This window comes from Felis catus, chromosome A3, assembly GCF_018350175.1.
Source record: "Felis catus isolate Fca126 chromosome A3, F.catus_Fca126_mat1.0, whole genome shotgun sequence".
Classification (NCBI taxonomy): Eukaryota; Metazoa; Chordata; class Mammalia; order Carnivora; family Felidae; genus Felis; species Felis catus.
This window is the reverse complement of record NC_058370.1, coordinates 24,385,711-24,400,700: the sequence shown is the minus strand read 5'-3', so window position 1 is coordinate 24,400,700 and position 14,990 is coordinate 24,385,711. Positions and strand designations below refer to the sequence as shown.

The 14,990-nt window shown below is 38.6% G+C and overlaps 1 protein-coding gene across 9 annotated transcripts in view; it reads right to left on the bottom strand.

Moving 5' to 3' along the window:
- NCOA6 (nuclear receptor coactivator 6) overlaps window positions 1-14,990 on the bottom strand; it is a 109,363-nt gene that overhangs the window by 29,955 nt on the left and 64,418 nt on the right. For 3 of the 9 annotated variants that reach the window (XM_045053714.1, XM_045053716.1, XM_045053715.1), the window contains 4 exons: window positions 13,915-14,037; window positions 4,705-4,851; window positions 3,109-3,999; window positions 919-1,065 (listed from right to left, as the gene is read on the bottom strand). In XM_045053714.1, coding sequence (XP_044909649.1) covers window positions 919-1,065; window positions 3,109-3,999; window positions 4,705-4,851; window positions 13,915-14,037 — 1,308 coding nt within the window. Of the gene's footprint in view, window positions 1-918; window positions 1,066-3,108; window positions 4,000-4,429; window positions 4,680-4,704; window positions 4,852-13,914; window positions 14,038-14,990 lie in introns of those variants that run through there. The other 6 variants (XM_011280858.4, XM_011280865.4, XM_045053719.1 and 3 more) reach the window with 5 other exon arrangements.

The window sequence follows — 14,990 nt, the reverse complement described above, 5'->3', positions numbered from 1 at the left end:
AAAAAAAAAAACAAAAAACAAACTAAGTTAGAACTTTTCTTGTTCCTTAGTGATTTACCATTAAAAGTTGGAACCACACAACTAAATTAACTCTAAGTGGGGATGGGGAGTTCTCCACAGAAAATGTTTGCACTTACTTCATTCCGATCTGGCTCAATGAGAAAGGATAAGAAGATTAGTCCATGTGGTGCCTAAGCAACCAGAAACATGAAGTCTGGGCATATTACAACACGGTTTTACAATTTTTTTTAGCCATTCTGCTCTATCCTATTTCTCCACAAATACACTGTCGGCATTAAATCTATACTGATTAAAGTCTGTTCTTCAAACACCACATTATAAACCAGAATTTAGACATTCTGCATAAACAAAGCTAACATGTACTATAGAGAGATTTCGAAAGGTGCAGTTGCCCAAAATGCCATGTGTCTCTGTACTTATAGTTTCCTTTGCCAGAAATGCCTTTTGCCCTTTTACTAACTTGGGGGTTGGCAAACAATGGCCCATGAGCCAAATCAAGCCCACTGCCAGCTTCTAAATAAACAGTGTGTGGAACACTGCCATGCTCATTTGTCATATTGTTTATGGCTACTTTTGTGCTGTGATAGCAGAGTTAAGTAGTTGCAACACAGACCATATAATCTGCAAAGTCTGAAATATTTACTATCTGGAGTCCTTTACAGGAAAAAAAAAAATTGCTGAAACCTGCTCAAACTCAAGTTTAATTTCCTTTCCTTCGGTTCCCAAGACACTGTACCTACTTTTGATATATTAGTTATTGCCCTGAAAGAATAATTTGGGTTTGAGATTAAGAGAAGGACCAGGATTTATATTTATCTGTATATTCTTATTATCTATCATGGTATCTAGCACACAATGTTCAATAAATGTTGGCTGAATAAATCACAGAAAACAAACCTGCATGCTGGACAGTTTGATTTGCTTGCAGCTGAGGGGCTCCTGAATTCCCAGGGGTGGTTGCTGTGGTCGAAGGCACCTGACCTTGTATAAAGTTCGGATTGGCCTGTCCTGCTGAGAAGCCAGGTGGGAGGCGTTTAGGCATTCCTTAATAGAAAACAATGAGTAAGGCAGTTACCTAGCAAATTTATACTCTTGCTTAGATGTGGAATGAATAAGGAAGGATGAGCTGCATGAAGTCTCCACTGGCTTAGCTCTCTCTGTCACACTGGTAAGATCTTTAATAATAAGGTTGGGAAAGATGGTTAAAAAAATCAACACAATCTCTTACATGAGCATTGTCAAAATGAAAAAGAAATACTAAAAAATTTACACTTAGAACATGCCAAGGAAGAGATGGCAATCTGCTCCCTAAATGTGATCTGAGGCCATGTCACAGCAAGGTTTAGGGCTCACTTTTCTCTGTAATACAACAGACCCCAAAACTTTACATACTTTAACATAGGTACCAAAGTAATATGCTAAATTCTCTCATATTCAAACAAATTGATATGAAATACTATAAAACAAAGAGCTGGGTCCTGATATTAACGATAGGTGATTTTTTTTTCCATTGAGGGAAATGGATGACAATCTCCTTTGTGGAAAACTTCCCCCAATATTGTGCTCGTCTCTTGGGAAGAGACAGGAGATTAGCAACAATCCATAGGAGCTTCAAAGTGAGGCTATATTAAATTATCATCATGCCTTCCCCTTATAAGGTTTGCTGCAATTCCGACAGCTATGGTACCAAAAGCCATGCTTTAATGGAATCTTACTAAAGTATTACTTCCTTTTATAGGAAGGTTTAATTTCAGAAAACAGATCTGTAAGAAGGAGGATCTCAGAACCCACTCATTGTTTATAACATAGGCCTTGATGTGGCCAGTTCACCTAAGTGAGCACATAATCTGCTCTATGAAAGCATCAAGACCTAAAGCTCACTTAAAAATTTTTGTTTTAGTCCATTTATTTTTAAGGACCAATTTTTCAATGTCCTGAAAAACGCTCTGTAGACAAATATGCATTTGTCCTTTCTTTAGCAGTGACAAGTCCCCATTTGCATGCTTCCACTATAATTAAATCAGGAATCACATTTGCAGGAGGGACTACCCAGCTTCCACTGATCCAGGACTAGATGCCCAGAACAGTGAAGTTTGGAACTGAAACATTCTTGCATTTTCTAAAAACTTCTTAGGATTTAAATATCAGAGCCTGCACGTCAGTAAAATTAATTACAAGAGAGTGAAGAGACTGATGAGCAACTTAATTTCACCAGAAACCATGAGAACATGCCTTTGCTATGTTGCACTAAAGATGCAAGGGTTTTTTTCTGGGTAGGCAATGGGTGTCTTTTGGTGGGGATATGTTCATCAGATGACAGTATTACTGGCACTCTCTATACCTTACTGAAAAGCTCCAAGCACATTCATGTGCACTAGATCAATGATTAATAAGATAAATAATAAACATGGAGATGGATAAGTTTTACTGTAATCGTTTTACCTCTCACACATTAAGCTCCATTGCTTTTTCTTCATACAAGAGGCACCTTACAAAATAAATAAATAAATCTCCTTTAGGTATAACTGGTGGAATTCCCTCTCTAAGGAGCAGGCATTGGCATTATAAACTATAAAAGTCAATGATCTCTGAAATTATTCCCCTTTAACACTTTAATCAAACTTAACAAATACCATGCTTACTACTTTACGAAGATTATCAAACTTGAAAACTCGAAGGGCCTTTTCCCCAAAAGACCCTGTATTTATTTTTTTCATTTTTGCTCTATTGCATAATCTTAATTTTTTTTCAACAGCTGAGCGATTTAAATTAATAAAATGCATGTTTCTTCTGGACATCTTATCAGTCCAAGATCAAGCAAAAGTAATTTAAAAAACAAAATGAAAATCTCTATATTGAGTTTTACCTGCATTTTCATCCAGAGGGCTAGCTTAAATGTAACCAGTAAGATGCTGCATAATGTATCAAGTCAATATGTATCAAGTTAACTAAGTTACATCAAGTGTCACCACTACATCCACAAAGCCAAATAATTACATCCTCCCTCCATTAACTCTAAAAATTGAAGTTCTACTAAGATCTATCTCCAGTAAATTTATCAACACAAATAGCTTCAGTGCTCCTCACCTCCTAGGCCTGGATGTAAACTCTGTGGCCCCTGGTTTGGTGGCTGCTGCTGCATCACCATGAAGTTAGGTGGCACATTTCCCTGTTGAACCATAGGATTCCGACCGGGAGAGCTGACGGGCTGCTGAAATCCCTGGGGAAGTGGGTTATTTTGAGGTGGCCTTGGTCCCATCTGCTGCTGAGTTTGGTTAACCGTTGGGGAGGACGCAGGGGATCCCTGCTGGAAGGAGGAGGGTGAGGAGGCAGGAGACTTGTTGGTGAGGTGGGGCTGCTGCAGGGGGGTTGGGACCCTGGAGGGCCCTCCCTGCAAGCTCTTCATCTGAGGAGCTGTGAACTGGCCTGGGTTGCTCATCTGAGGAAAGTTTGTATGGGCTTGTGAGGCTTGCTGGCTGCCAAAGGGATATGGAGGGGGCGGGTGGGAAGGTGTCTGTACCGTGGCTAAGGATGGTCTTGCCTGGAGCTGCTGTTGCATTGGGCCAGGCAAGGGAGCCTTCTTCCACCCTTGGCTTGCAGTCATTGTGCCCAGAGAACCCTGGGCTGGAGGAGGCTGAAGGGCTCCAGAAGGCAGCTGGTTCCAGCCTGGAGGAACAGGCACCTGAGTTGGGGCAGTAAATTGGGGTCTCATTCCCTGTGGCTGTTGCTGCTGATGCTGCTGTGGGGGTCTTGCCTGCAACTGCTGCTGCTGCTGCTGCTGCTGCTGTTGTTGTTGTTGTTGTTGCTGCTGCTGCTGCTGCTGCTGCTGCTGCTGCTGCTGCAGCTGGGGAAAATTAGCTGGGTTCATTTGTCTGTTCACAGGGACAGGCTGCATTGGGTGGTGCGGGGGAGCTAAAGATCCTGAGGGATGATTTTGCTGCTGTATATGGAGCCCAGAGAGGAGTGGATCCATTGAATCTGTTTAAAGACAGTCAACAAAGCAATAATTAAACTACTGCAACCCTAGATCCTACAGTAGTCCTGGCAATCGTGAAAAATATAGAGTAAAATGCCCTGGTACCTTCAATGAAATGTTTGCGAACACCTTCTATATGCAAAGCAACACACCAAGATGACAGAAAGATGAATGTTGTCTAGAAAGAGCTTATGGTTCAAAAGTGGATCTAAGAGCCAAACATAAAATGTGGAGAGCAGTATTTTCCAAAGCATATTCTTGGGAACTATGTTCATTAGTGTTATAAGAAAATAAAACAAAATACAGTCAATTTGGTTTGGGAAACAACTGAACCTAACCACCTTAGACAGGTTTCTTCATGGCAGGACTTCCAGTGCCTCCAATACATTAATTCTGAATCTCTAGGAAGGAGGTAACATATGATGCACTTACCAAATTTATTATGGAATTCTCTGCCAAGAAGTATCTTGCAGGACTAAGTAGCCCAAGGAATGCATTGTTAGGAATGTTGGGTTGTAACTGATAAGAGAAAGAGAAATTCTGAGAAGGAAATGGACTTTCAACTTGAAGAAATAGGGCAGATTTTGTGAAGAAGGTGGCATTTAAGTTGGGCAGTTAGGAACGTGGAATCAGAAATAGCTGAATTTTGTAATGATCTCTGCAGAGAGTTCCAGCCTCTTTAAGCCACAAAGATTGGAGGTCATTACCTGACTGAGAAGCAGGGCGAGGAGTCCTGGGCTGCAGCTCTGAATTGGGGCCTGGTGCCATCATGGAAGATGACACATTTCCACTCTGGGGTATCATAACAGTGGCAGGGCTGGTCATCCTTATTAGTCCTAAAGGAAAAAGAAAATCTGTAGAATAGAGTACTGGAATTGGCACAACATTTGTTTTTAAGTAAAATATTTCAAGAAGATAAAAAGGTATGGAAAATTTATGTACCCATCATCTACCTTGTTAATTAACATTTTGCCCCATTCCCTTCAGATACATATGTAGATACAGCAGAAGTCCCCACTCCTTCCCAATCTCTTTCCACTCCCACTCTCTTATAATTGGGATTAATAGTTACATGCATGTTTATCTTTTCTACATATGTGGAATGTATGTATGCTTTTCTGTATGCTTTTAATCTTTGTATAACTGGCAAAGTCTGTCTTCTTCAGTTTCCTTTTTCTCTTAATATTATTTTTTGAGATCCATCCATCCTGACTGCTATTTTATGGAACCCACACATTTATTCTCCTGCTGATGAGTAGTAAGATTCTCCCTCCCACTGCCCTGAATTTTCAATCTTATAATTCTGCAATGTCATGTATCCTTGTGGACATGTGTCTTTAGACTATATACCCAGAATTCCTAGGTTTTAAATTATAAGCATCTTCCATCTTACTAGATATTGCCAAACTGCTCTCATAAGTGGTTATGCCAGGGGTGCCTGGCTGGCTCAGTCAGAGGAGCATATGACTCCTGATCTCGGGATCATGAGTTCAAGCCTCATGTTGGGTACGAGATTACTTAGGTAAATAAATAAACTTAAAAAAAAAAAGTGGCTATTCCAATTTATATTCCAACTAGCAATTTGAGAACTCCTCTTGTTCCGTGTCTTTCCAATTTCTGATACTGCTAAGGCTTTACAGGATTTACCATCTATATTAATAAGTGAAAATATATTATCCTCTCTTCATGTCTTTGCTTTCTGGCATCAAGATTAAAAAGTAACTTCAAAATAGAGCAGAAAAGCATCTTTCCTCTTTTTCTATGCTCTGGAAGAACATGTGTATCTGTTCTTTAAATGCTTAGTAAACTTACCTGGAAACTATCTGGGTCTGTGGGTTATGCTAATTAATTCATAAGGACACAGATTTTTAATTATTTCACAATTTCTTAAATACAGATTTTTCAAGTTTTCTTAAGTCAGTTTTGGTTAAATTATATTTTCAAGAAAACTGTTAATTTGCTGCTGCTTCAAAATTTATTAGGCTAAAGTTATTCACAACTTTTTTCCATTCATTGAGATATAATTCACATAGTATAAAATTCACCCTTTTAATTTTTATTTTATGATTCTACTTCTAAACTTTACTTTTTTAAGTTTTTAAAAAAATATAATTTATTGTCAAGTTAGCTAATATACAGTATATACAGTGTGCTCTTGGCTTTGGGAGTAGATTCCCATGATCCCAGCGCTTACATACAACACCCAGTGCTCATCCCAACAAGTGCCTTCCTCAATGCCCATCACCTATTTTCCCTTCCTCCTCGCCACCCCTCCCCCGCAATCAACACAGCTTGTTCTCCGTATTTAAGAGTCTCTTATAGTTTGCCTCCCTCTCTGTTTGAGACTATTTTTTCCCCTTCCCTTCCCCCATGGTCTTCTGTTAAGTTTCTCAAATTCCACATATGAGTGAAAACCTATGGTACCTGTCTCTGACTTATTTCACTTAGCACAATACCCTTCAGTCCCATCCATGTTGCTGCAAATGGCATGATTTCATTCTTTCTCATTGCCAAGTAGTATTCCATTGTATATATAAGACACATCTTCTTTACCCATTCATCAGTTGGTGGACATCTGGGCTCTTTCCATAATTTGGTTATTGTTGATAGCACTGCTCCAAACATTGGTGTACATGTACCCCTATGAATCAGCACTCCTGTATCCCGTGGATAAATGCCTAGTGGTGCTATTGCTGGGTCATAGGGTAATTCTATTTTTAATTTTTTTTTTTTGAGGAAGCTCCATACTGTTTTCCAGAGTGACTGCACCAGTTTGCATCCCTACCAACAGAGCAAGAGGGTTCCCATTTCTCCCCATCCTGGTCAACATCTGTTGTTTCCTGAGTTGTTAATTTTAGCCACTCTGACTGGTATGAGGAGGTATCTCAATGTGGTTTTGATTTGTATTTCCCTGACATACCATAAAATTCACCCTTAAAATTTTTTTTTTTATTTTTTGAGAGCGAGCAAGCACAAGCTGGGCAGGGGCAGAGGGGGAGGAAGAAGAGAATCTGTGCTGACTACACAGCCCAATATGGGGCTCAATCTCACAGAGGATGAGATCATGACCTGGGCTGCAATCAAGAATCAGACGCTTAACCCGCTTAACCTACTGAGCCACCCAGGTGCCCCAAAATTCACCCTTTAGATTCTTTCTTTACATTGCTTATGACTTCTTTTTGTTTTACCAGGTTTATCAGTTTTAGTTGTTTTTTTCAAACAAACATCTTTGGTTTTGCTGCTTTGTTCTATTTTTAATTTATACTTTATCTCTGCTCTTATCTTTATTATTTCCTTCCTCCTAAGTTATTATTACTCTGTTCTTTTTCTCAATTCTTAGGTCAGAAACTTAGATTCTTAATTTTCAGTTCATGTTCTGCTCTAATATAGTTATCTTAGGGCTTAAATTTTCTTCCAAGCCCTGTATTGGTTACATCTCACAAATTTGGTATGTATTTTTGCTGTCCACCATGATTGCTTTTAAATCATGGATATTCAGAATATATTTTACATTTTCTAAAAATACAGCATATTTTGGTTAGCTATGTTTTGTTTGCCACTGACTTAATTGTACTGTGGTCATAGAACATGATCTGTGTGATACCAATATTTGGTATTTAATGAAACTTGGTTTTAGAAACACACATAGTCAATTTGTATAAATGTTCCATTTGTACTTGAAAAAATTAAAATTCCCGAATTAGTAGTGCATGTTTTCTATATACCTCCATTATGTCAAACTTTTTTTCTTATGTTATTCAAGTTTTATCCTTACTAATTTTCAAAATAAGCTTAATACATCAATTACTAACACAGGTGTGTTAACAGGTCTCTGAAGATGTGATATCTCCATGAATCCCGTCCACTTTTGCCTCACATATTTTAAGGCTAGGTTAGTAAGTACATAAAAGTTTAGCTGTCTTCCTGATGAATATTTCCTCTTATATCATACAGAGACCCTATTTACCCTAATGCTTTTTATCTTAAAGTCTGTTGATATACCCTTTTTCTTGGTTAATATTCACATGTATTATCTTTGTTCCATCCTTTTAACTATGAACTGTGTTCTTATGTTTTATGTGCTTCCTGTAAAAGCACATTAGTAAGCCTGAGATTATTATTCAATCTGATTAATCACCATCTTTTTATCAGTGTTCATAATACGTTTACCTGTACTGTTACTATATATTTTGATTCATTTTATCATCTTAGGATACCACTGCTCTTTACTCCTTCTTTCTATGGTGATTTCCTATTTTTTCTATGCTGTTTTCCTAATTTTCTTGGATTTTACTGGATTTTTTCTAACATGCCCTTCCTTTCTACCCCTCCACTACTAGTTTAGGAGTTATACATTTTAGGAGTGCCTTGGTCAACTTCAGCTTAGGTCATGATCTCACGGTTCATGGGTTTGAGCCCCACATCGGGCTCTGTGCTGACAGCTAAGAGCATGAAGCCTGTTTCAGATTCTGTGTCTCCATCTCTCTCTGCCCCTTGCCCACTTGCACTCTCTCTCTCTCTCTCTCTCAAAAATAAACATTAAAAGACTTAAAAAAAAGTTATACATTTTATTTCTATTATTTTAATATCTTTAAAATGTCAACAGACATAACTTAAAGAGTATGCTTTATTTAAAGTATTTATTTCAAGTATTGCTAAATAAGCCAATACTTATGTAGATTTGCCCCATGTTTACCAATTATTTAGCTCACCATTACTTCTTGGATCTTATTTCTTCCATCTTAGGGTCAATTTTCCTCTTCCTGAAGTAGATTCTTGAGCACTGCAATTAGCAAGAGTCTGGCAATGGTAACTTCTCTTAGTGTCTTTGAAAATGTATTTAAAAAAATTTTTTTTAATGTTTATTTATTATTGAGAGACAGAGAGACACAGAGCATGAGCAGGTGAAGGGCCAAGAGATGGAGAGACAGAATCTGAAGCAGGCTCCAGGCTCTGAGCTGTCAGCACAGAGCCAGATGTGGGGCTCGAACTCACAACTGTGAGATCATGACCTGAGCCAAAGTCGGACGCTTAACCGACTGAGCCACCCAGGCGCCCCAAAAATGTATTTTATACTACTCTTGATAGTATAGATAGGTTTAATTTCTAGGCTGTCAATTATTTTCTCATCACTTTGAAAATATTATTTCAATGTTTCCTGGCTTCCAGGGTTGCTACTGAGAAATCAGCTGTGATCTGATCGTTTTCTCTTTGTAAATAATTGATCCTTTATTGTGAGTTGCTTTTAACACTCTCTTTTTGTTTTATAGTTTTTCAAATTTGTGTGAAACATGGATTTATTTTAATTTATATTGCTCAGTATTTCTGAGGATTCACATCTTTCACCCATGTTGGAAAAAATTTCAGCCATTCTCTCTGTTGTCATCTTCAATTTCTTTATTTTCTTCTTCTGGAACCCTTTTCAGATATATGTTAAATCTCATTTTATCCATCATGTCTCTTGACCTCTTTCATATTCCCATCTCTTTATTTTTAATTTGCTGCATTCTGGGTAATTTCTTCATATTAACCTTCCAATTCAGCTGTGTCTAATTTGCTGAACAAGTTATTTACTTCAATAATTTTTAAATTTCTAGAAGTTCTGTTTTTTTCCCCAAAATTCTGGGGTTTTTTTTAGTTAAAAAATTTTTTTTAATGTTTTATTTTTGAGAGAGACAGAGAGAGAGTGAGTGATCTTGCACAAACCGCAAGATCATGACCTGAGCTGAAGTCGGATGCTTAACCGACTGACCCACCCAGGCACACCTCAAATTTTATTTAATGTTTATTTACTTTTGAGAGAGACAGAGAGTATGAGTGTGGAAGAGGCAGAGAGGGAGAGGGAGACACAGAATCAGAAGCAGGCTCCAGGCTCTGAGCTATCAGTACAGAGCCCAATGTGGGGCTCAAACCCACAAATGGGGAGATCATGACCTGAGCCAAAGTTGGATGCTTAACCAACTGAGCCACCCAGGTGCCATTCCAAAATTCTGTTTTAATGGTGTCTTGTTCTCTTGTGATTTTCATCATTTTAAATACCCTGATACTCCTACTATTATAAATTATCTAGAATTTTGGAGGGAGGGAGTCTAGTCCTACATTTTATGAATCTGGAGTATAAACTCATTTATACTAGGGCTTTAACTATGAGAAGTCTGCAATGGCTCAGGTTGAGAATATGTCCCTCCAGGGCATCAACAATTATTACCAGTCTAGAACCACTTAATAATTTAGCTTGACTGTTCCAGGGTCATTTCAATAATATATTAAATGTCCAGGGTGCCTGGGTGGCTCAGTAGGTTAAGCGGCCGACTTTGGCTCAGGTCATGATCTCACAGTCCGTGAGTTCGAGCCCCGCGTTGGGCTCTGTGTTGACAGCTCAGAGCCTGGAGCCTGTTTCAGATTCTGTGTCTCCCTCTCTCTCTGCCCCTCCCCTGTTCATGCTCTGTCTCTCTCTGTCTCAAAAATAAATAAATGTTAAAAAAATAATAATAATATATTAAATGTCCAACATGAATCAGAGTAGAAAAGACAATTCCATAATCACCATTTCCCCACCTCCCAACTAGAGCCCAGGCCAAGACACGTAAGTTTTGCATTTGTCTCCCTCTGTGTCAGAGGGTGAAAATTTTCTAATCTACCTTTCACTGAAAATTCTAGTTTCAAATTGATAACTTCCTTCTTTATGTAGACCCAAGCCAAGGTTTCATATTTTATCCCTTCCTGGCCATTCAAACTCAGAGCCTTTGGTCCCTGCAGAATCTCTTCATTTGTTTACTGCTACTTAAATTTTCATTTTTGACTTTTTTTTTTCAACGTTTATTTATTTGTAGGACAGAGAGAGACAGAGCATGAACGGGGGAGGGGCAGAGAGAGAGGGAGACACAGAATCGGAAACAGGCTCCAGGCTCTGAGCCATCAGCCCAGAGCCTGACGCGGGGCTCGAACCCACAGACTGCGAGATCGTGACCTGGCTGAAGTCGGACGCTTAACCGACTGCGCCACCCAGGCGCCCCTGACTTCTTTTTCACTCTGGGGATTTCCTTTGAGTTCTTACAAGGTCAGCCATGCATTAAATGTTATATTTTGTCTAGCATTCTTGGGTGTTTTGTAGTGGGGACAGTTAGATAAATGTTTATCTGTCTATAACTGGATTTGTCTCTGAGAAACCCCCCTCCATTTTTCAAAGATGGTAATTAGACAGTAAGAAAGTTCTCTGGAGATAAGAAACAGGTTTTCTCAGTTTACAATGAGCTTTCTATCTCCAGAAATGTTCAAGAGCATGCTGACTACATGTTCAGTAGTGACACTCTAACATATATTCCAGCACTAGGTAGGAATCTGCACGAGATCCATGATTCTCAACTGGGGCCAATTTTGTCCCCCAGAGAATGTTTGGCAACATCTGAAGACATTTTTGTTGGCACAACTAGGGGGGAAGGTGTGGTAGTGCTATTGGCATCTGGTAGGTAGAGGCCAAGCAGGCTGCTAAACATCCCACAATGCACAGGACAGCTGCCCACAGCAAAAGATGATCAGCCCAAAATATTAACAGTGACAAGGTCAAGAAACCATGACTAAATGACTATGGCACCCTTACTAATCTTGGCAGTTCTATATGGCTACAAAAAATTTTTTTAAAAAAGCCTATGGGTTAAAAAAGGCTTTTAATTACAAAAGACTTCTGGCTTATCAGTCAACTTCTGTTGCCAGTGCTAAGCAAAGAAAGTAATACTAAGAATAATTGACAATCCAAGACATTCTAGACAGACAATTCCAAAGTCATTTATTATTGTTTTAGAGGGTAGTTAAGATCTCTTTCCCTTAAAACTTTCTCTGTTTATAAATGTTCAACCTAATATTAAATTTTATTTGCAACCATTGTCCCAATGGACATCAGAGAAAAATATTCCTAAAGTACGCTTGGCAGTAAAGAAAGATATCTAGGGGTTAAAATGTTGGTATGACTACAGATCATTACTTCAACTTTATTATTCCTTCAACTTTGTATTACATATATTAGCACAATCAGTACCCTTCATTAAATTCCAATCTAACTTGATTTCAACCTTAAGCTTCTAAGTTTCCTATGTTGACAATGAACTATATCACTATAATTTACACTTACATCCTAGAGATGCTTAGTAAATATGCCTGCTACTTGCCAGATACTTGCATTAGTGTGTTGATGTCAGTTTTAATAGAGTCCTAAAAATGTAAGGCTAGAAGGGATCCACAGCATTGTTTCTAGGACGTAAATATGTTTCCAGGCAATTACGGCCAGTAAATATTAAGTCATTTGTCCAGGAGTTGAGACTAAAACCCAGATTTCTTGTCTCTCATTCTAGATCTATTCTTTTACTAACTATATGCAACTTGGCCAGAGTCTTCCCACTCTGGTTCTTCAGTAGTGGCACTAGCATCACTGATTATCTCTCATTAAGCTACCATAATACCAAATGCTCAGATTTCTGTGGAGAACTATAACTATACTGACTCCCTACTACAGGTACCAGGATAGGTACTGTTTATCTACCATGTGGTATTCCGTAACAGCTCAACAGCACAGGTCCTGACATATAATAGGAACTCTGTAAATGTCAGCTACATGGCTCAGGGCTCATCCACCTTCAAACATGAGCACAAAAGACTGTACGCATTACTATCTGATTTTTTTAGGTGAAGAAACTATTGCTTGGAGAGGTATGGTGACTAGCTTGAGGTAAACAGGAAATGGCACTGCCAGGATAAAAATCTAGTCCCCAATTTTATATGGCCAAGTCTTCAGCTACAGTTTGGAATAATGGTTTTATAAATTAAGTTTCTCCATTCTGCTCTATTTCTTCAAGAGCTACTGTGGTAAGTGGGAATGTGAATGACTCAGTATAGTTTCAGGTGGTTACTCTGCTTCAACCACAGCAGCTGTGCTTTTCTGGTTTATTTGAATAAAAGGTCCTAAAGCAGAAAAAGTTTGAAAGCCACTAATGTAGTGATAAGAGCACTGGACTAGGAGTTAAATCCATGATATTAGTCTATTTCTACTTGACCCTGGGTAAACTGCTTCCTTTCTGTGAGCTTCAGTTTCCTCAGCTTTAAATGAGAGAGTCCACTCAATTCTAGTATTTTGTGATTCACAGAATGTTGAGTTCATTCTCTAAAGAAGAAATCTCAGTTTTACCAGAAAAGTTAACAAATAATTTATAACTCTCTCAAATTCTAAATATCTAAAAACACATATTCTTCCACATATTCTTCAGATTCCACATAAACACAAAGAACTCTCGGCTCAGATTCTCAGCCTCATAGAAAATGGGTGGCAATTGGAAAGCTACATACTCCATTATACTATAAACATTCTGAAGATAAAAAACATTTTATTCATTTTTTTAAAATTTTATCTTCTTTATTTTATTTTTTTAAAAACAAAAATTTTTTAATGTTGATTTATTTTTGAGAGACAGAGACAGAGTGCGAGTTGGGGAGGGATAAAGAGAGAGGGAAACACAGAATCTAAAGCAGGCTCGAGGCTCTGAGCTGTCAGCACAGAGCCTGACGAGGGGCTCAAACCCATGAACCGCCAAGATCATGACCTGAGAGATGCTTAACTGACTGAGCCACCCAGGTGCCCCTATTTTATTCACTTCTATCTCCAACACTTTGAGCAGAGTCTGTCCTACAATAAGAACTCAACAAATGTTTGCTGCACAGTTCAGTGCTCATCTATCTACATTTAAGCATGAGCCCATTCTCTGCGATTCTACCTTCCTGAGTGATTTAAATCTTATTTTCTTAAATCAGTAAACAGTGATGTGTCAGGAACCCCCACCTATTTTGCAAAACTCAAATGATCATACATTAGCAGATAAAGGGAAAAAGGAAACCAGTAAAATGTCATATAACTGAGTGGGAGATCTCACCTGGACCACCTGCCATGGGAAATGTCGCCTCCATCCTAACTGAATTTCCGGCTCCCATGGGTCCATTCATTCTCACATCTTGGCTTCGGTTCTGAGCCAAAGCCAGGTTGATAGCACCTTCCCCTGAAAAAATTACAGGTTACAAGAAGGAAACCATCAGAATAAGATGCAAATGTTTTTTAAAAACAAGTACACAAAAACTTTAGTTTTCTGTGTTTTTTTTTTTTTTTAATTTTTTTTTTTCAACGTTTATTTATTTTTGGGACAGAGAGAGACAGAGCATGAATGGGGGAGGGGCAGAGAGAGAGGGAGACACAGAATCGGAAACAGGCTCCAGGCTCTGAGCCATCAGCCCAGAGCCTGATGTGGGGCTCAAACTCACGGACCGCGAGATCGTGACCTGGCTGAAGTCGGACGCTTAACCGACTGCGCCACCCAGGCGCCCCAAGTTTTCTGTGTTTTTAAAGAACTATGGTAAGTTTACCAACCACACAAAAGGGAGGTTCAATACTATATAGGTCTTTCTTCAACTTCACTTGAGTAAGTTTACTTACATGAAGCACAAGGAAAACATAACCAATCCTCACAATACAGCAGATGGACAATCATTAATGATGTATGGTGTCAGGAGAGAGTTTGTAACTCTGAGTGACTATTTTCAACTAGCTCATAGTGTGTGCATGTGTGTGTACATGTCCATGTGTGCAAGAAGGAATTAAATGTTCTCAGAAACTCTCAAACTCCTAGATTACCTTTTGGGAATTTATGACCAGAAGGTAGAGAAAAGAGTAAGTTTAATGGAGAAAGAACATATGATGGTATAGGGACACTGTAGTATTTGTGAGCAAAATCCCATTTCCCTTTCAACTAGTGCAGCATAAACAGATATCCATTAGAGATATTTATGCAATGAAGAGTAGATAGATTGCTACTAATCTACTTTTGCAGCATCTAATTGTAAGACCAACACTCATAGGAAGTTTTTAATGCTTACAAAATTTTATCTCATCTGAACCTCACAATACCCTGGTAGGTAATATCTAGAAGTGTTCCAACTTATTAGACCCTAAACTTAG